A 22,873-nucleotide genomic window follows, 5' to 3' on the forward strand; every position below is an offset into this window, starting at 1 on the left:
CATTCAAAATAAAAAGGGCTCAACTACCATCTTGGCTTGTATCTTTATATGGTTGTTATCTAAACTATAACAGAACTCCAGTAATACCAGAAATAAGTCAGAGATGGCACCACCACATCTCACAGCACTCTCAATACCAAAGTACAGTTCAGACATCAGTACTTTTTGGTTTCAGACCAGGTTACTCTACACTGGATATGTTGCTTCTGCTCTCCCAACAATGGATGGAGGTCCTCAGTGCCAGACAGGAAATCCGAGCCGTATCCCTGGACATATCACGTGCTTTTGACACAGTCTGGCACCCTGCCCTACTCACAAAACTCTGTTCCTATGGTATCCAAGGCCATCTCCACTCATGGCTCGCAGACTACCTCTCCTGTCACAGTCAACGTGTGGCCGTAAATGGAGTTCTCTCAGCCCCTCTTCCTGTCCAGAATGGAGTTCCTCAAGGTAGCGTTCTGGGCCCTGTTCTTTTTCTGGTTTTCATCAACGATCTCTCCGACTCTCTGAAAAATCCTCTATATCTTTTTGCTGATGACTCCACCCTCTGCTGTACCATCGGTCACCCCTCAGACCAGTAAGCAGCAGCTTCTTCGCTCACTGCAGATCTGGATAAAATCACAAACTGACCCAACACGTGGAACATGTCTTTTAATCCGGACAAATCTCACACTCTCACTATGTCTCCGAAAGGACCGTTTAGAAACCCCCCCCATCCACTTTCTCAACAATCCTCTGGAAGAAGTCCTTTCTTTCAAGCTTCTGGGTCTCACTATCTGCCATGACCTTTCCTGGGAAAGCCACATTTCAAACCTCGCCTCCAAAACCAGTCGCCGACTGGGAATCTTCCGTCGTGCAAAGTCCTTACTCGGCCCACCTGAGCTCCTGACCACTTACAAAGCTTTTGTCCGCAGCCTGATGGAGTACTGCTCTCCCCTCTGGGCTGGTGCTCCTGTCTCTCACCTTTCTCGGCTTCATGCTGTGGAACCCAAGGCTTTTCGGATCATTGGCATCCCCCACAATGAGGCTGAGTCTTTGGGCCTCTCATTCCATCACCGCAGGTTGGTCGGTGGTCTTTATGTCTTCTACTGTCTCCTCTCCAGCCTCGCCCTCCCCTGCTCTCTCTGCGATTTGTACCCATCATATTTCTGCAGGGCACTCAAGGTTCGCCAACAACCCCTTCTGGTAAAACTACCAAAATCACGAATCACTGTTCACCTTCACTCTTTCATTCCTCTTTTTTCCCACCTTTGGAATAAACTTCCTCACTCTATTCAATCCCATTCTTCCCTCCAGGCCTTCAAAACAGCTGTTCACCACCACCTCTTATCATCCCCCATCCAAATCCTGAATCTTTTCTACCCCCGATAATCCACCCAAGCCCACCTCCTTCAAATTCCCGGCTTTCCTTCCTGAAAGTCCTGTAATGTCCATCTTATATTCCCCATGTTCCCCGTCCCAACCCTCTCCCTTCCACAGATCTCTTAATGTCTCTGTTCCCCACTGTTTTGTCCTTCCCACTCCCGCCTGTCTTGTCTCATGCCTCCCTTGCTGTGCGTTGTGTGTTAGCTCTCTCACGAGCCTCGACAAGCTATACAAAAATAATAACAATAATAATGGTGTTTAAATATTATTGCAGGAGTACCATCTCAGACCGGGGGGCAAGACCCGATGGAGCTCCATGTGAAAGCCTTGAGCACAGGTCAGGTCAGGTATGGGAGCATGTGCTGGAGCAACACGTCGCTGCGTCTACTTTCCACTCAGACTCCAAGGTCCTCCTTCTGGCAATCCCCCAGGCAGCTGCTTGGCCCATCCCCATCTCCTTGAGATGCTGATCAACCTGCTGCAACCGTGAGGAATGTGGTTAGCCTCCTCCGCTCAAGAAGCTCCCTCGCTGAGAGAATATGGTGAGCAGGATCAGCGTCAGGAAAATTAGCCAAGTGTTCATACAGCCCCAGCTGACGCTTTCAGACTATGCAGGTAACAAACCTCATTTGAGTCTCCCTTAGCAACTGCTCGTTGGACACAAAGTCCGACCAGTGATAGCCAAGGATTCTTCAAAGAGATATGATACCAAAGGAATGAAGTCTCTGTCTCAGATCCCTGATCAGAGTCCAAGTCTCATATCCATAGAGGAAGATTGGAAGCACCAAGGACCTGAAGACTCAGACTTTGCTCCTCCTGAACAGGTACCGGCAGCACCACACCCCATGATCCTTTGATTCCATAACTTGCCAAGCCCTACCCAGATGTCGATTGACATCTGGCTCACGCCAGCAGAGACATGCATATCACTGCCAAGGTAAGGAAATCTCTCCGTGACCTCAACATCCTCACCACAAACAGGTACAGACAAGATAGCAGCATCCAAGATGTCATTGAAAGCCTGGATCTTAGTTTTGACCCAGGAAATCCATAATCCCCATGGCCCCGACTCCTCATTCAGCACTCAAGGGCCCCCAAAAGGATATCCAGAGTCTCTACAAAGATGATGGCATCATCTGCAAAACCAAGGTCAGAGATCTTGACATACCCAAACAATGCACCGCAGCTTGATCGCTCTGACATCCTCCCCAGAATCCAGTCCATATAAGCACTGAAAAGTGTGGGGGAAATACACACCCCTGACGAACTCCAGTAATACCAGAAATAAGTCAGAGATGGCACCACCACATCTCACAGCACTCTCAATTCCAAAGTACAGTTCAGACATCAGATTGATCAGTTTTGGTGCCCCCCACGAAGAGCAAGAATCCTCCAAAGAGCATACCGATTCACTGAATCGAATGCTTTTCAGAGATCAATATATCCTGCAAGCAGCCCTGCCGAAACTATCGTCTCTGTTCAGTGAGTACCCGAAGAGCAAGGATACGGTCAATCGTTGATCTCTTTCGTGAAAAGCCTGACTGCTCTGGATTCTAGTGCTCAAGCAAATGATGACGAACCCTATCAATAATTATTCAAGCAAAAACCTTGCCCGGCACTGAGAGCAACGTCTGACTTCAATAGTTGTTTCAGTCCTGGCGATCATCCTTCCCTTTCCAGAGATGAACAACAAGGCCCCTCTTCCAGTCTGTTGGGATGATGCCTGTGTTCCAGGCAGAGCACAGAACTGCATGCAATGACATGAGTACAGCATTTCCACCAGCCTTGAGAAGTTCAGCATGGATGTCATAAATCCCTGGAGCTTTACCCCCATTTCAACCTGTGTTTCCACCGCAGCCTGTGTTTCCACAAACAAAAGTGGATCACAGTTGATTGGAGGGTCAGAAATAAGGATTGAAACACCTCTGACATTCAACTCGACAGATGGTGGATCAGCCTCAGACACCCGCTCAAAGTAACCGGCCCAGCGGGCCTTCACTTCAGACTCCTCTATCAAGAGCCCGCAATCCTCCACTCTCACTGCAGTACACCGAGGGATGGGCTTGGAGGAACGCAATGTGTGAATTTCCAGTAAGCAGGACGAGAATCACTTGAGTACAGTTGTTGCTCAACCCCCTACAGATTCCTCGTACATAGGCCTCCTTGTCCACCATTTGCGCATGTATAGTTTTATGCCTCAACCTCCTGAACAGCTCTGCTCTGCCATTCAGCCTGGCCCTGAAACTCTGGTCAATGGCATCCAGTGCCCCTTTTGAGACAAAATTCTTCTTCACCCTTCGGTGAATTCCAAGATATCCGCCAGCAACACCAATGTCGGTGGTCTTGAAGGCACTCCACAACTCTTCAGGATTCCCCAAGGCAACCAGACCCCCCCCCAAATCTACACTCAGCCTGTGCGCAAACTCCTCAGTTACCCAATAATCCTTGAGCTTGCCAACATTCACACTCGGCTGGGATTGTACCATTCTCCCAAATTTAAGCTGAAACTTCGGAGTTGCTCCAACTAGCCTATAGTCAGTATTGAGAAACTGAGCACTCCAGTAGACCCTGCATTTCTGGATCATCCTCAAGTGACCATCAATGAGCACATCGTAAATCTCCTTTTCCACACCACTGGCGTTGGAATACCAAGTTCAGCGATGAATCTGTGGGCACTGAAACCATGAACCAGCCACCCTAATTCCACAACTTCTTTCAAAGTCAAAGAACTTCATGCTATTCAGGTTCACAGTTTCAGGCACACGGGGACCAACACAAGTCTACTAACCATCCCTATCAGTTCCAGTCAATGCATTGAAATTCCCCAAGACCGGAAGTGTATGTCGTCTGAGGCACTGATGAACCACAGACTCGAGCACAGCATAGAATGCGTCCCTCACGGTGAGATCACTCGCCTCAGTCGGAGCATATACAGAGACAGGAAAACGACACCCAAGGAGTGACAGATCCTTCCTCTCATAATACCTTCATTGTCCTGTGCTGCCTCAATTATCATTGGAGTTAGCTTATTGGATGCAGCTCCAGCAACTCGTGCATGGTAACCATCAGAGCGACTAGACCAATTAATTATAGGTGTAAAGCACCCGCCATGATCTCCCCACTATCCTGTCTCCAAACCTCAGAGTGCTGCAACACCTATGTTCAAACGCTTGAGCTCAGATGATAACATAGACAGGTGATCTTCCTCTCTTAGGGATAGGACATTCCAGGCACCCACCTGAATGGACTGCATCAGGTTAACCCAAGGAGACCGTTGTCTGGTGGACGACACCTCAGCACAACTCCACCACACACAACCACAATCTGACCATGCAGGTTTACCTTGTGTTTTTCCTCCTGTCATCAAGGAATGGGGGTCCCGGAGGCTTTGCCCCAATCCCGTCATCCGGTGTGCTGCCGTGCGAAGGGCAGCAGCACAGGAGGTACTCCCATGGAGTGGGTTTTCAGATTTCCTTACATTTGTGGGTTTTGCGGAATTAATTGCTTTACGGTGGCTGGAGTGCAAATCCTGCCACCAACCTCGTAAAAAAAAGTAGCCCAACTGCAGGAGGTCGTCCACTGTCACAGTTGGGCAATAGATATGGATGACCGTTGGCTCACAAGGAGTTCCTCCACCCTTTGTCAGGTTTTGTTTTTAATCCTGCTCGGTGTCCATAACCATACACCCTCCTCACCAGAAAACCTGGTGGGGGAGATGGTTTCGTCGCCGACAACCCGACCATGAAAAAGGTTAGTACAGGTTTACATGATACCTGCAGCAACTCACAGATCTAATGTGGCTTGACCTGACAATGAGGACTTAAAGTCACTTAACTCCTCCTAAATTTCTCGCACATCCTTCCCCTCTGCCCTCCACTGCCATGACATGCGGAAACACTGACTCACAAAATGATGAAGTGCATAAAGGTACGTCTGATTAATTATTGTAAGTGCAGCATTGCACAATAAAACCTGTGTATTAAAACAGTTTAAGAACGAATGCTTTACTGGAGAGGGGTAAGCGGCTTTCAGGCCTCCTTGTACACTGTAATGATGATATACATATGTGTGTGTGTGTGTGTGTGTGTGTGTGTGTGTGTGTGTGTGTGTGTGTGTGTGTGTGTGTGTGTGTGTGTGTGTGTGTGTGTCATTGTGTCTCCAGCATAACTCCATAACCATGAAACCGAGCAGCCTGAAACTTTGCATGCATACGGAGGGAACTCCAAGAAAGTGCATGAGTGAAATTGGGTGTTTGGGTTAATGAAAACACCCCCTTTGAATATAATTTATGGCCTTATTCAATTAAAGCGAACGCAGTGAGCTTCATACTTAACACGTGCACATGAGAGAATTAGCAACAACAACAACAACAACAACAACAACAACAACAACAACAACAACGCAATACCCCTGGCTATTTGGAATCCGTGTGTTAGCTATGACCTTTTGCTTCCGGTTGTTTTTAAACGCTGTGCGGTGTATAAACACGATTGGCTTTTATTTCTATCTTATGAATATTACTTAACGTGTGCACATGAGAGAATAGGAAACAACAAAAACAACACAATACCCTGCCAATTGTGAATCCGTGTCGTTGCCTATGACCCTTCTGCTTCCGGTTTTACTTTTGCTTCCGGTTTTTGTCATGGGGAATGATGCATGCTGGGAGATAAAGGGTGAAATGAATGTGAGAGAAAAACCTTCGGAGTATAAGGCTTTATTTCACTTGATTGAAGCCGTCTCTACAAACACAAAAGGAATACATGTGCAGTCAATCACCGCAAAGTATAACAGCAATTAGCCAGCATAAGCACGGAGTCCGGTATACTCTCAATTCTCACCATTCAAGGAGCACCAAGTGAACCACCGCCGTAAATGACAATGCCCCAGGGACAATCCCCCGACAGCGCGGCATCTCGGTTTTATCTGTCTCGTGTGCGAGCCACGCGTCACGTGATCGCGCGTCACTTCATCTTTTATTTCATCACATTTTCCCCATCTTTAAAATGTAACTAGAGGTTCAACTGACGCACCATGATTACTTCAAAGCTATAGGAGCATACATTTCAAGCAGTGTGAGCTATTTAAACTACAGAAGCATACATTTCAAGCAGTGAGGATTATTTTGAGTTATAGAAGCATGGTAAGGTGCCATCGAGGGATGCCGATAATCCCCTTTACAGATCGAGTCGTCGAGGGGGTTTTATCCATCGACCTCTCCGGGAGTAAATGGTGGTTTCACTTGAGGGAGGCTTCCGATCCCCTTGGGGAACCTCGATTCATGCCGGGGATGACTCCTCGATCGCTCTCGAGTGGAATGCGGTAGCTCCGTCTACATCAATCCCGACGCCACCATTCTCAGGTGGAGAAGTTCCTGAGGGGGAAACACCTGGGGAGGGAATGTCAGAGGGAGGAGTACCTGCGGGAGGAGTACCTGCGGGAGCCAGATGGCGAACCGACACAGTGGTCTCCCTGCCATCAGGAAGTCTAACATGAGCATACTCAGAATTAGCATCGATGAGTTCGACCTTCTCCACCATTGGTTCATACTTGCTTTGTCGTACCGGGCGCTTCATGAGCACTGTACCCGGATCTGTTAGCCAGTTGGGTACTGATTGGCCGCCAGTATATCGTCGTTGGTGAGTAAACATTCGTTCGTGCGGAGCAGCATTGATGGACGTACAGGGCAAAGAGCGTATGGAATTCAGGGCATCGGGAAGGGTAACCTCCCACCGCTCGGGCCCCAGTCCTCTCGATCTCAGCGCCAGGGTTACGGCTTTCCAAATGACTCGAATGTACCGTTCCACCTGCCCATTACCCTGTGGGTTGTAACCCATCGTTCGACTAGTTGCTGTGCCGTGCTCAAATAGGAACTGTTTTAGCCCGGCCGACATGAAACCCGGTCCTCTGTCTGAATGTATGTACGAAGGTTTCCCAAACATGGCAAAGAGGTCAGAAAGACATTTCACGACAGTGCCCGAGGTCATATCCGAGCACGGGAATGCAAATGGGAACCTTGAGTATTCATCAACAACAGTGAGTATGTATCTGTTGTCTGTCTCAGTCGGCAGGGGCCCTTTGAAGTCGATGTTTAGTCTCTCGAAGGGTGAAATGGCCTTGATCAACCTGCCAGGAGCGGCGCCATGGAATCTGGGTTTAGTTCACCACAAACAGTGCAAGAAGCACTCATTTGTTTAATATATTCGATAGAATAGGGAAGGTTTTATCTACGCACAAAATGTGCCATTCTGGTTACCCCTGGGTGGCACAGAGACACATGAAGGTATTGCAAAGCCCGACCGGATGTCGCCGAAGAGTAGAAGGTGTCTGCAGCAGGGTTTTCCCTCCCGGGCCGATAAACAATGTCGTAACTATGACAAGATAGATCTATACGCCATCTCATTATTTTCTCGTTCTGAATTTTCCCGTTATTTTTCCCTTCAAGCATGAAGGCAACGGATCGCTGGTCCGTGACAAGTGTGAAGTGGTTGCCCAGTAAATGTCTCCATTTACGTAGGGCTTCGACAATAGCGTACGCTTCCTTCTCTATCGCCGAGTGTCTCTGCTCGCTTCCTGAGAGAGTTCTCGAGAAGAACGCGACGGGTCGTCCAGACTGATTGAGCGTCGCGGCGATCGCGTGATCGGAAGCGTCCGTTTCCACTACGAACGGCGCCGTGCTGTCGATCGATAATACCACGGAATTACCGATATCATCCTTGAGGCTGTGGAAAGCTTTTACAACAGTGGCATCTGGCGGGAAATTTTTGCAATGCACCAGGGGATGTATTTTCTCGGAGTATTGGGGAATCCATCTAGTGTAGTAAGCGAACATTCCGATCACTCGACGCATTGTCTGCAGGTCATGAGGTGGGGGTAGCTCACGGGGTGGGCGCAATCGTTCAGGATCGGGCTTAATCGTGCCGTCGGCTATTGTGTAGCCGAGAAGATCAATTTACTTTGCCGAGAATACGCATTTCTCGTAGTTGAGAGTCAGATTATATTTTCTAGCATTGCTCAGGAATCTGTCCAGATTCATATCATGTTCCCCCTGATCCTTACCACACACCGTGACATTGTCCACGTAAACAAAAGTGTCTTTGAGGTTTTCATCCGAGATGATGTCGTCCATAACTCGTTGGAAGCAAGCTACTCCATTAGTGACACCGAACGGAATCCTCCTAAATTGATAGAGGCGTCTACCTGCCTCGAACGCGGTGTAAGGTTTGTCTTCCTCTCGAATGGGAATTTGATGATAGGCGCTTCGCAAATCGATGGTGCTGAATATTTTATAATTGGCCACACGTTCGACCATTTCGTGTATGCGCGGCAAAGGGTAGGCATCGAGATGGGTGAAGCGATTGACCGTTTGTGAGTAATCGACAACCATTCGTTTCTTGTGGTTCTGGTTGGTGGTCACCCACACCTGCGCGTGCCATGGCGAATCGCTCGGTTCTATAATACCTTCTTCCAGTAATCGCTTGGTCTCAGAAGTGATGAAGTTCATATCAGCAGTGGTATATCGTCGCGATTTGATCGCTCTCGGTTTACAGTCCGGTGACAAGTTCGCAAACAGCAGGGGGGACGATACCTCTGCGGTGGTCAGAGCATTTAGAATTAGACGAGGTTTGCTTCCTCCAAAGGGTATTTCGACGCTCGTATGCTGCTTGAGGACATTATGACCAGAATTACATCTGCGCATAAATCACGAAGCACCAGTACCCTTACATCCCGATGCGTGTAGCCTTTTACGTCCAACTCAACATTGCAGTACCCTTGTACGCGGGACTGTAGTGATGTGGCAGCCATGCATACCGTATTGTCTGTCAGGTGGATCTTCCATTTCCTGCCCTTCGCTAGCGAGCTGTTGACGAAACTGTCAGAGCTACCAGTATCAATCAGAGCCTCAGCCATATGCCCGTTAATTCGTACGTTGATGATAACTTTGGATAGATTCCCCGGTGAAGCTGCTGTTACTTTCTTTTGTGAGTAGAGAGCTGCAGAAGTGGGTTTATTTCTTGTAAGAGTAGATTTGCATATCCTGGCATAATGCCCTTTCTTGTGACAGTTCATGCATGTGGCATCCCTGGCGGGGAATTTGTTACGGAGGTGTCTTTTATACCCACAAAAGAAATCTTTACCAACCGAAGTAGTTGCTGAGGAGTTTGACGAGGTCTGGGTATCCGATTCCTCGGTTTTATCTCCATCCTCAGTGTCGGAGGTGTCCCTGGGGGTTCTTTGAGTTTCCGCCGTAGCAGCGTTCATCAGCAACACCGGTGTCCCATGTGATTCAGATTGCTGCTGAGCCGTATCCATAGCTCGGGCCTGGTCAGCTACCATTTCAAGAGTGGGTTGTGCTTTTTCCAGTAAGCGTTGCCGAACAATCAATTTGAAAGGGTAAATAAATTGATTGACAACAGCCCTGCACTTGCTTTGTTTGACCCAACTCTGACCACCGTTGTGACCACAGACGCGTCTGATTTATGGACTTGGAGCAGTGCTCAATCAACTTCATGAAGACTATACAGAGGAAACGGTAGCATTTGCCTCACGAACACTCACACAATGTTATTGCAAGTACTCTACAGTAGAGAAGGAAGCACTCGCCTGCATCTGGGCAACTGAGAAATCATGTACTTATCTGTGGTATCAGAAATTTATCCTGCGTACAGACCACAGTCCACTGACCACACTACTGTCTTCAAAATGTCTTGGTCGAGCTGGAATGAGAATTGCACGTTGGTCTGCATGCTTACTGTCGTTTAGCTATGAAATTGTGTACAAACCTGGCCATCAAAATGTGACTGCAGACTGTTTATTATGGTTGACACTCCCCGTGGCAGAGCCTAACCACGAACCGTATGTAGAAATGGTGGCTTTCGTGTCCATTGACAGCGCTGCTGTACCTGTGGAACAATTCAAGGAAACTTGCAATAGATGCCCTATTCTACAGAGGATGGCCTTGCAATGTGTCTCCAGAGGATGGCCTTGCAATGCGAAGGGCATTGACCCAAATGTACTTCCCGACTTCACATTCGGAATGAACTTGCTGTACAGGAGGATTACTTAATTCAGCGCACTCACCTTGTGATATTGCCGACAGAACTTCAACCCAAGTTAATCCAGCTTGCCCATGATATGCATCAAAGTATTATAAGGGCTAAACAAAGGCTGCATGACCTCTACTTGTGACCAGGGATGGACTCGCAAGTGGAAGTTGCCATCAAGTCGTGCATTACTTGCCAAATGCATGATAAAACAGCTATCACTCGGGTTCCACGTTTGCAGACACTTCTGCTCCCCAATGCTGCTTGGGAAAAGCTTGCCATCGATATAGTGGGACCTCTTGATAATGACCAAATGCACTGTTGCTCTGCCATTGCCTTAATTGATTACTTGGGCAAATGGCCAGAAGTCGCCTTTACGTCCCAAGTCACACCTGCTGCAGTTATCAAGTTCCTGACTACATTATTCATTTGTAAAGGATATCTGTGGGAACTTATCTCTGACAATGGATATCAGTTTGTTTCAAATGAGTTTGAAACATTCCTGCAAGAAAGAAACATCAAACACTGCCATAATTCTATCTATTACCCACAAGCCAACGGGGAGGTAGAACGCCTCAACAGAGTGTTTAAGGACTGTTTACCTTCTGCAAATCTCGAAGGGAAGCCCTGGAAATCATTCATACCTGACTTCTTGCAAACGTATCGACCTACAAGACATGCAACAACTCATCAGACCCCTACTGAACTCCTACATGGACGTACATTGCACACCAAGTTGCACATTGGGGATCGTCAAATCGGCGTACCTTCTGCAAGACTCGAGGATGTGAGACACTGTGTTCAACAGAAACAAGAGAAGTCTAAACGATACACAGACAAGCGCCGGGGAGCGAAACCTTCCACCTTCCAATGTGGTTCTTTCGTGCGAGTTCGGAAACCTGGACTTCACCAGAAAGGACAAAACAAGTTTACCCAACCCCTCAAGATCAGTGAACAGAGAGGTCCTGCTACCTTCAGACTCTCTCATGGGAAAGTGGGGAATGCAATTCATCCAGCACCTGAAATTCAGACCTCAAATGGACTTTCGGCTGGAAGTACGACAGGTTCTGAGGTCAATAGGGCACATCGCCCTGTCCAACAAATGCCTCCACAAGTTTTTACCCCAGGTGTTCATCGTGTGACAAGATATTGTTGTTCCCCTGAATGGACCAAGGACTTTGTCATGTGACCTGTTATCTTGCATTACATGCTTACTATTATTATTTTTATTTTTTTTGAGGGGGGGGGGTTCATTACCAGTTGTTATTTTCACGAAAAATGGAATATATCATATTGGGAGTTACATGAATATTAATGAATGCATGATGAACCGGAATTGACGAGGGGGAACCAAGAGTGACTTGAGTGGGCTGTCGAGTGTGTGGAGCAGGAGACGTGATTAAAACGGTTGAGGGAAAGATCCTCAGTGTGGGCTGACTTTGCTACACAACACGGGGAGAAAAGAGAAGAACTTTCGTGATAACAGAGGAAACGCAGAAACTGAAGAACAAGTAGAACGAGGCAGAAAACCAATACAAAGCTTCAGGGATCGACAAGATCTACAGGAACCAAAGAACAAATACGTCAACGGCGACAAATTCATTCTTGGCAAAGGATGACCTTCACATCATAGTCAACACAACAGAACAAGACTTGAGTTGCATGAAGAAGCCACGCCATTACCACTTGGCACTTCCACAAGCACTCTTCGCTGGATAAATGTCAGGTCAGGTCAGGTATGGGAGCATGTGCCAGAACAGCACGTCGCTGCGTCCACTTTCCGCCGGTACTCCAGGGGCCTCCGTCTGGCCATCCCCCAGGCAGATGCCAGGCCCATCCCCATCTCCTTGAGATGATGGTCAACCTGTTGCAACCATGAGGCACGTGGTCGACCCACTGGCCTCCTCCACTCATGAGACTCCCTCGCTGAGAGAATCTGGTGAGCAGGATCAGAGTCAGGAAAACGAGTCACATGTCCATACAGCCGCAACTGACGCTCACGGACTATGCAGGTAACAAATCTCATCCGAGTCTCTCTCAGCAACCGCTCGTTGGACACAAAATCCGACCAGCGATAGCCAAGGATTCTCCGAAGAGACCTGGTACCAAAGGAATTAAGTCTCCGTCTCAGATCCTTGGTCAGAGTCCAAGTCTCGCACCCATAGAGCAAGACTGGAAGTACCAAGGACCTGAAGACTCGGACTTTCGTCCTCCCGCACAGGTACCGGCAGCGCCACACCCCATGATCCAGTGAATCCATGACTCCCCAGGCCCGACCCAGACGTCTATTGACCTCTGACTCGCAGCCAGCAGAGACATGAATATCACTGCCAAGGTAAGTGAATCTCTCCACGACCTCAACATCCTCACCACAAACAGACACAGACAGGACAGCAGCATCCAAGATGTCACCGAAAGCCTGGATCTTAGTTTTGACCCAAGAAACCCGTAATCCCAACGGCTCCGACTCCTCATTCAGCACCTCGAGGGCCCCCAAGAGGATGTCTAAAGTCTCCGCAAAGATGACTGCATCATCTGCAAAGTCAAGGTCCGAGATCTTGACATTTCCAAATGACGCACCGCAACTTGATCTCTCCGACATCCTCCCTAGAATCCAGTCCATACAAGTGCTGAAAAGTGTGGGGGCAAGTACACATCCCTGAGGAACTCCAGTAACAACTGGAAATAAGTCAGAGATGGTACCACCACACTTCACAGCACTCTCAGTACCAGAGTAGAGTTCAGACATCAGATCGATCAGTTTTGGTGGCACCCCACGAAGACCAAGAATCCTCCAGAGGACATCCCGATTCACTGAATCGAACGCTTTACAGAGATCAACATAGGCTGCAAGCAGCCCCTGCCGAAACTCTCGTCTGCGTTCGGTGAGGACACGAAGTGCAAGGATACGGTCAATCGTTGACCTCTTTGGTGTAAAGCCTGACTGCTCTGGACGCTGGTGCTCAAGCAGATGGTGGCGAACCCTATCGAGAATTATCCGAGCAAAGACCTTGCCCGGCACTGAGAGCAGCGTCACCCCTCGGTAGTTGTTGCAGTCTTGGCGATCACCCTTCCCTTTCCAGAGAGGGACAACAAGGCCCCTCTTCGAGTCAGTTGGGATGATGCCTGTGTTCAGGCAGAGCACAAAACTGCATGCAACGACACGAGTGCAGCATTTCCACCAGCCTTGAGAAGTTCGGCATGGATGCCACAGATCCCTGGAGCTTTGCCCCGTTTCAACTGGTTCACCGCACCCCGTGTTTCCACAAGTGTAGGTGGACCACAGTTGATTCGAGGGTCAGCAACAGGGATTGTAACACCCTTGACGTCCAACTCGACAGTTGGGGGATCAGCCTGGTACAACCGCTCAAAGTAACCGGCCCAGCGGGCCTTCACTTCAGACTCCTCTGTCAAGAGCCTACCACTCTCTGCTCGAACTGTAGTGCTCCGAGGGATGGGCTTGGATGAACGTAATGCGCGAATTCCCCTGTAAGCGGGACGAGAATCACCTGTCCACAGGTGATGCTCTACCCCTCACAGATTCCTCGCACATAGGCCTCCTTGTCCACCCTCAGTGCACGTACAGTTTTACGCCTCAGCTCCCTGAACAGCTCAGCTCTGCCATTCAGCCTGGCCCTGCGACTCTGGTCAATGGTATCCAGTGTCCCTTGAGAGACAAAATTCTTCTTTGCCCTGCGGTGAGCTCCAAGGCATCCACCGGCAACATCAAGGACGGTGGTCTTGAAGGCGCTCCACAACTCTTCAGGACCCCCCAAAGCACCCAGACCCCCCAAGTGTCCACTCAGCCTGTTCGCAAACTCCTCAGCTACTCTCTCATCCCTGAGCTTGGCAACATCCAGCCTCGGCTGGGATGGTACCATTCTCCAGGATTTAAGGTGCAGCTTTAGAGTTGCTACAACAAGCCTGTGGTCAGTATTGAGGAACTGAGCACTCCGGTAGACCCTGCAGTTCTGGATCATCCTCCAACGACCGTCAATGAGGACATGGTCAATCTCCTTTGCCACACCGCCAGCGTTGGAATACCAAGTCCAGCGATGAGCTTGTGGGCGCTGAAACCATGAACCAGCCACCCTAAGTCCATGACTTCTTGCAAAGTTAAGGAACTTAGTGCTATTCTGGTTCATAGTTCCTGACCCATGGGGACCAACACACACCTCATAACCGTCCCTATCAGTTCCAGTCGATGCATTGAAATCCCCCAAGACTAGAAGTGTATCTCGTCTGGGGCACTGATCAACCACAGACTCGAGTGTGGCGTAGAATGCATCCTTCACGGTGAGATCACTCGCCTCAGTCGGAGCATAAACAGAGTCCAGGGAAATGACACCTAAGGAGTGACGAATCCTTAATCTCATAATACGCTCGTTGACCGGTGTTGCCTCAATTATCATTGGGGTCAGCTTATTGGACACAGCTACAGCAACTCCTTGGGTATGGTAACCATCAGAGCGACCAGACCAATAGTAGGTGTAACCACCCACCATTATCTCGCCGCAATCCGGTCTCCGAACCTCAGAGAGAGCTGCAATCCCGATGTCCAAACGCTTGAGCTCAGATGATAACAGAGACAGGTGATCATCCTCTTTTAGGGATAGGACATTCCAGGCACCCACCCGAAGGGACCGCCTCAGGTTAACCCAAGGAGACCACCGTCTGGTGGACGACACCTCAGCACCACTCCGACACACTCTCCCGCAATCTGACCCAGGGATGTTACCCCGTGGTTTCCCTCCTATCAAAGATTGGGGGTCCCGAAGGCTTTGCCCCAATCCCGTCATCCGGTGAGCTACCCTGCGAAGGGAAGCTGCACAGGAGGTACTCCCACGGAGTGGGTTTTCAGATTTTTTTGCGTTTTTGCGTTTAGCGGAATGAAGGGTTTTACGGTGGCCGGAGTGCAAATCCTGCCACCAACCTCCTAATAAGAAGTGACCCAACTACAGGAGGACGTCCGCAGACACAGTTGGGCACTAGATATGGATGGCCGTTGGCTCACAAGGAGCTCCTCCGCCCTTTGACAGGTTTTGTTTTTAATCCTGCTGGGTGTCCATATCCAAACACCCTCCTCACCAAAAAACATGGTGGGGGAGACGGTTTAGTCGCCGACAACCTGACCATGGAACAGGTTAGTACAGGTTTACATGGTACCTGTAGCAGGTCACAGATTGAACCTGACCGGACAAATGGACGTCATCTGTTCATGAATGGAAGTAAAATATTTTCTGAAGGAAAGGTATTTTAGCAATATTTCTGTCGATATTTTAGCAATATTCACTGCAGTGATTGGTGACAGCACTGATCAATTGGATGTGCCTGTTTTTCCCATCACTCGTCGATTGGTCTCCGCACTGCCCAATTAGGTGTGGCCGCACCTCTCCTCGTGTTACTTCACCTCTCACAGTGGTGATCACAATTTTGGTGATGACAGTTTGTCGTCTTTATCATACGCTTTCTTCACGTGTTTCCTCACCTCTCACAAAGGTGATTGCAATATTGGTGATTATGGTGCGGCATCTTTATCACACGCTTTCCTCACCTTTCGACTCGTCCTAATGATTACTGTATTGATCGCTGTGCTATGCTTGACAAGTTTACGTTTCTTTGACTCCGCAGACACAACGCGGCCATCCATCTTCATGAGATACGGGTACTCCTGCCCTGAGGGCGGGGATGCCCACTAGTGTGTGTATAAAATCTGGTCAAAATTAGTCAAAGGTCAAAGTCATTGCCACCCAAAACATGTAAAACACCTCTTAGGTGGCATTTAGAAAATATATCTACCAAATATGTTACGCATACCATTTCATCAGGTAAAACACTCGGTAGGTTAAAAGTTAGAAATCACGAAATTGCTGTTTCCATGGCAACTATTGTTAATTTGGATTTCACAAGTATCGTGCTATGCACGACTATATATTTTGAATCACTAATGATAATTCTTCTGAGCAGACCAACAATGTCTATAAGGTTAACATTTACCACCTGTCATGGCCAACATCATCATTTTATATTGAATTCCCATTTCTAACAATACACACTCCAAAAAAATTGCTTATTTGAGGTGAGGCATCCATGACCCCATCGAAGACTGGTATCCTGCTCACTCCTTTTAAAGGAGAATGTCAAATTTCATGGGAGACTGACTGCATTATATGGTGATGCATGTCTTTCATGAAGTTGTGTTTTAATGATGGAGAGAGTTTTAAAAAAAAAAGGCTCTTAGTTGATGAGCAATCTTGAACATTGTCACATGCAACCAATTGTTCTCACTCTTGCAAACATGAAACACGCTGAAGAGATAATGTAGGATAATGGCTGAATCACTGTATGAGAAATTCTCAAGAAATGGATGTCAGTCCTGGAAGTGTGGAAACAATTATTCCTTTGAACTTAAAATTCAATATGGTTACAGCAAGGTGTGTAACAAGGGGCCTCACATTTAATTAAATGGCAACGATTGTGGCCATTCCAATACAGCTCCAGGAACGCTACCAGAGGGAACGATTTTTTGAAGAAAATTGTGACGTGATGAGAGCTGGGTCTATCACTTCACAATCCTGTTGGTTGCAAAATTGATGGAGAGCACTTGGTGCAATTTTGAGCTGTCTGTGCTTTTGTTTTTCTTTTTTTTATCTTTGAATAGTTGATCCTAACTGGCCTCACTATTGTGTCGCATATAATGATTTCTGTTTTTGTCGTCTGCTTATATCTGGGTCTATACCTGAAAATTGAAGCCAATTTTCCATTATCTCCAGGCAGAGGCACTGATCGCTGTGCGTTGGAATTTGTTTGACCTTTTATATATGACCTTTTATATATGACCTTTTAGGTGCGTACTGATTCTGCATCATGTAAATCACGCATCTTGCAGCACTTTCTCGTCCTTTGCACTCAAGGCAATGGAGAGCAAGGAAATATATTTTATCATTAATTTCTTCCATTACTAGACTGTTCCCCATGATGTGTTTCTGGATTGTTTCCCAAGTAACTATTTTAGTCTATTACGGGGTAAAATAAAGATGATAAGCTCAGTTTTCAGTGGACACACCCATTCTTTTATCCAAAAAAGCAGACAATTGCTTTAGACAATATCCACTTCCCATCTTACTTTTAAGAAGAAATGTGTCCATGGCATCTATAGAAAACAACAAGTTGCAGGTATTGCTGCAAACATACGATATTTTGAAAGCATTCATCTATACACTGTTAGGTGGCCTCTATAGTTATGTGAAGTCACATGATTCGATATCTAAGTGTTCTCTGCATCTTTGAGGATGTACCAGTACTTATATTTCCCCTGAAAAAAATCTTTCTTGTTTTTTTTCAATTTCTGCCCCCTCATCTTCCATATCCTCATCTTCTGTAAACATTTTCTTCATCTTTCCTTTTAGGTGCGTACTTACAGTTTGCCAATTTCTCCACGGAGCCAATTCATGATTTCCTCGAAGTGCGCAGTGGCTCAGCAGAAACTGGGATTGTGATTGGTCGATTCAGTGACTCGAGTTTACCTCAACCACTCATTAGCACCACGCACACTACGACCGTCTTCTTCCACAGCGATCATTCCGAGAACCGTCAGGGTTTCAAGGTGACGTACAGTGGTAAGATGAATACCCTACGAGAGGATTCCTTTTGTGAGAACCTTTCCCAGGTTAAACTTCTATATTCTTCAGATTGTTACACATAATGGATATTAAAATTGTTTTGTTGCCATAACTTTAAAATACCAAGTTGAATCATTTTCTGTTGGAAAATGAAAATAGTAAACACTAAAATTTTAACATCAAAACAAAATTTTGTTCTCATTTCCTATTTGTAATCCTTACTCGATTCCCGACTTGTAGCTGTCTTTTGCGAGCACACACTCTCCAAAATGAGCTTCAGTATGATACATTTGTATTACTTACGCATCACTTCTCTCATTCTCCTATATAGCTATCTTTTGATCCATCAATGTATCTCATTTATATATGACTGTAAATAGGTTAATATATTGTTTGTTCGTTGCATGTTTTAAGCGTCCACTATGAAGTATATGTTGCGACCACCTCTTCACCAGACCCAGAATGCATATAGATTATTCCCCTTCCTGAAGATCATTAGTGAGCCAGCTAGTTTTGTTTTGAATCTGACAGAGAGATGTTCGTTCTCAAATTTCGATTGCTGGATGCATGTTAGTTTGACAGTTGGAGATCATGACTGAACCATGACTGTACCATGAAGCACAGTGATTTCAAAATTGGAGAAATAAGTAGGAATTTGGCCTGGATTCTGACAAACAATCGTCATCTATTTTAATGGTGCTGTGTCGTCTGCAATATTCACAAGCAAGTGCTTGGAGGCTGGACATTTACATAATGTCATTTTTCAAGGGTGATATATTTGATGCAACAACTTGTCCGAGTCATGAGCTGGTCCCGGCATCAAGTGACTGTGCTGTGCTGATTGTGAGACTGCCCTGCGGAGAGTAGGGGAGTGATCAACACATTGGAGTCTTAAATTAACATGAGAGTAGTGCTGTTACGAGCGTTTAGTAGGTTAAGAATTAATTGCCATCCAGGCATCGGAAGTGTGCATGCTGATTTAGGAATGGAGATATTGTTGGAGATTGGGAGCCATTTAGACTTTGAGGGCAAGGCGTGTGCAACACTTTGTGAATGAACAGCAAGCTCTAGAGAGGTAGCAAAAGTTCTACCCTTCTCCAAAAGCAATATTTTGCAAAATAAATTGATAGTCAGTGATCCTACCCTTCTTTCCACCCATGGAACACTGAACCCTGTGGTGAGGCAGTTGGATTGAAACAACTTGCCTTCTCTTACTGGAAGGCAAACCCGACAGAAGGCATTCTCCGATCATTCCACGAAGCCTGTAACAAGTGTGCCCACTCTCAGGAGAGCCAGAAAACAACATCTGTTCAACCTCAAGAGTGAACCTTCAAACTTCTTTCCCTCCTGAAAAACTTGGTGGTGCCTTGTTAAGTCCATCTTTGGAGTATGCTCCCCCTCCATCCTTTCCATAACTTCAAATTGCACTACAGCTGACCACTCGTGATAACGCTAAATGCCTCAATTCTGTGTTTCCTTCCAAATCGTGTGCCCCACCCTTCGTTTTCTCTACCCACTCTATCCAGTCATACCCATCTCTGCCTCGACTCCATTTATTTTGCAACTGAGAAGGTGCAGAAGCTTCTGGCAACCCTCGGCTCTGATTCTGCAATTGGACTGGACAGCATCAGCTCACATGTCCTAAAAAACTTGCTCAGCTGCTCTTGCACATCCTCTTTCTGCTGTGTTTTTTAACCATAACATTTGCCCTAGGTCATCTTCCATCTGCTTCAAAGTCAGCCAACATCAGTGCAGTACATAAACAATGCGCAAAAACCAACCCCCTTAACGACAGACTTATCAACTTGCTTCCAATCATCAGCAAGATCTTGGAATCCGTCATCGCAGTGGATATAAAATCCCTCCTATTCTCCAACGGCCTCATTTCAGAACATCAATTCAGATTCAGACCAGGGCACACCTTGGACCTGCTGCTTCTGCTGTCCCAACAATGGCTGGAGGCCCTCAATGTCACACATGACATCACAGCCATCTCTCTTGACATATCTCGTGATTTTGATAGTCAAGTATAGTGCTTTGCTATCCAAACTCTCTGCCTCTGGCATCCAAGGCCAATTCCACTCTTGGGTTACTAACTTCCTCTACTCTCGTAAACAATGCATGGCTCTCACCGAACTCCTTTCATCTCCTCTCCGTGTCAATGCGGGAGTGTCCAAAGGCAGTGTTCTGGGCCCTGTCCAATTCCTAATCTTCATCAATGATCTATCTGACTCTTTAGAAAAGTCATTTTTATTTACTTCGTGATGACTCCATCCTCAGGGATGACATCCCTCATCCTTCAGATATGCAGGCAACAGCCTCTTCCCTCTCTCAAGTCCTTGATAAAATCACAAGCTGGTCAAACACTTGAAATATGTCTTTCAATCCTGACAAATCTCAAACTCCCACGATCTCTCTCCGAAAGGACCGTCTGACAAACCCTCCCATAAACTTTATTATCAATCCACTTTCGGAAGTTCAGTCATTCAAACTCTTAGGTCTCATGATCACCAATGATCTTTCTTGTGCAAACCACATTTATAAGTTGGCCTTCAACGACAGCTGCCAACTAGGAATCCTTCATCATGCAAAGTCCTTCCTTGGCACACCTGAATGCCTATCCACCAATAAGACCTTCATCCACAACTTGATGGAGTACTGCTCTCCCCTCTGGGCTGGCTCCTCTATCTCTCACCGTGCTCAGTTTGACACTGTGGAAACCAAGGCCTTCAAGATCGTTGGATTCTCCCACAATGAAGCTGAGTCGATGGATCTATAATTTTGCCATCACAGACAGATTGGTGGTCTCTGAATCACTGCTCACCTCCACTCATTCCTAACTCCTTTTTCCTGTTTGTGGAACGAACTTCCACATTCTCTTAAATCTCATTTGTCCCTTAAGGTCTTCATGACAGCTGTTCACCAGCATCTCAGATCATCCCCCATCCAAATTCATGATAGTTTCTACCCCCATTAACTCCCTCCCGCGCCCCTCAAGCCCACCTCTTTCCAAATTTTCAGTTTTTCCATCCTGAGAGTTTGTTACTGTATCCATCCTGTTCACCCTGTGCATCCTCCCCACATTCCTTATTTAATTCTTCTGTCTCCCTCTACTTTGTCCCACAACCCCACCACTTGTCTCTCCCCTTCTCTTTCTCCTGTTCCTTTTGCTCTGTTGTGTTCTGGGGTCCTCCATGAGCCTTGAATTGATGTACAAAAAGGCTCTAAGAAAGGGAGATCAAAATTAAAGATTCAAGAGATGATTAAACTTTGAAGGCTCAAGGCTAAAAGAGTGTTGAGAGTAAAAGGCTTGAGACCAAAAGGATACGATTTGAGGTTGAAAGGGAGGGATAAGATGCTCAAGGCTGACAGAGAGGTGAGAAGGCTCGAGGCCAAAGTGGAATTTAAATGTCAAAGTTTTCAGAATAAGTTGGTCGCTCATGGAATGTGAAAAACTTTGTGCAAGATAGAGGTCCATAGCTTCCCTCAGTCTTTCATGGAATCACGTTTGTTAGTGGCATGGGTGCTACCTTCTGACATTTGAGTATTTTGGTAGTAACATTGGGTGGGACAGAGCAGGATAGGCTACCTCGCTCAGCATTTTGTTAACTTGCAAAGCACTCAGTGTTTTCCAGGATGTCAGATGCAGCAACTATCAATTATGATTTGTTGAAAGGATCGCTTTTGAAAGGGTTCGATCAAACCGAGGATGGGTACATACATCCAGGATATGGGTACATACGAGTATGGTCAAGAGTTTCTGTCAGTGTTATGGGAGAGTCATGGGCAATTCATAATTAGGTTAACTTTTATTTGATGATGTGGGTTAAAATCTCAAACATGAACCAGACGTTTTGTTACCTGGGTTATTTGTTTGGAAAGGAACAATTTATTTGTGCAATGCCAGAAAGACATCTACTCATTTGCATGAGAGGACACCAGAGAAACGTAAAGAGCTCGCCAGGTTTACAAATCTTTTTCTGGTAGCTCTTTCCTGAAATTTGTCAATTGTTGTTCAATTGGCCAATTCGGGGACTCGGGGAAAGGAGGATGAACCTATCATGCTGAAATGAGATGACAAAGCTGTAGATTTATTTATTTTTGTGTACAAAGTCATGGCTTGTGGAAGAGCTAGAACACTGAATGGATCAGAATGCAACAGAACAAAAGGAACAGAAAGAGGGGGAAAACACCAACAGCAGGGTTGAAAGACAAAATAGAGGGAGACTTGGACAAATAATGGGTGTGAGGTGGACAAGATGTATACAGAAGCAAACTCTCAGGAAGAAAAAAACCTGAATTTTGGAAGGAGGTGGACTTGGGGGTAGGGTCAAGCTCAGCAAGGTGTGTGACAGGGTAGCCAGCCCAGAGGGGAGAGCGGTACTCCATCAAACTCGTTGAAGGCCTTGTCGGTGGATCGGAGTTTAGCTGTGCCAAGGAAGGACTTTGTATGACGCAGGATACCCAGTTGGCGACTGGCTTTGAAGGTCAACTTTGAAATGTGGTTTGCATACGAAATGTCTGATAGTGAGTGAGACCCAGGAGTTTGAGTGACTGAACTTCTTCAAGAGGATTGTTAAGAAAGTAGATGGGAGGGTTTTCCAGACGAGACACAGAGACAGAGACACAAAAAAAATCAGAGAGAATCAATGCGATTTATCAGAAGTTAAAGACATATTTGAATTTTTTGAACAGGAGCCTGGTGTTGGTGCAGTGGTGAGGGCAGCAGCTTGGGATCCAAAAGGTCCTGAGTTCAAGCCCCGTTGGGCCACTGAATTAATACACCAGGGGGTTGACTCAGCCTGTCATCCTTCCAAGGTCGGAGAAATGAGCACCAGTATA

The 22,873-nt window shown here is 46.7% G+C and overlaps 1 protein-coding gene across 1 annotated transcript in view; it reads left to right on the forward strand.

Moving 5' to 3' along the window:
• CSMD3 (CUB and Sushi multiple domains 3) overlaps positions 1 to 22,873 on the forward strand; it is a 1,047,538-nt gene that overhangs the window by 745,364 nt on the left and 279,301 nt on the right. Inside the window, exon 43 of the mRNA XM_085893781.1 lies at positions 17,819 to 18,028. Coding sequence (XP_085749907.1) covers positions 17,819 to 18,028 — 210 coding nt within the window. The remainder of the gene's footprint in view (positions 1 to 17,818; positions 18,029 to 22,873) is intronic.

Source organism: Eptatretus burgeri, chromosome 9 (assembly GCF_056783735.1).
Source record: "Eptatretus burgeri isolate ZD-2024b chromosome 9, Ebu_testis_v1, whole genome shotgun sequence".
NCBI lineage: Eukaryota > Metazoa > Chordata > Myxini > Myxiniformes > Myxinidae > Eptatretus > Eptatretus burgeri.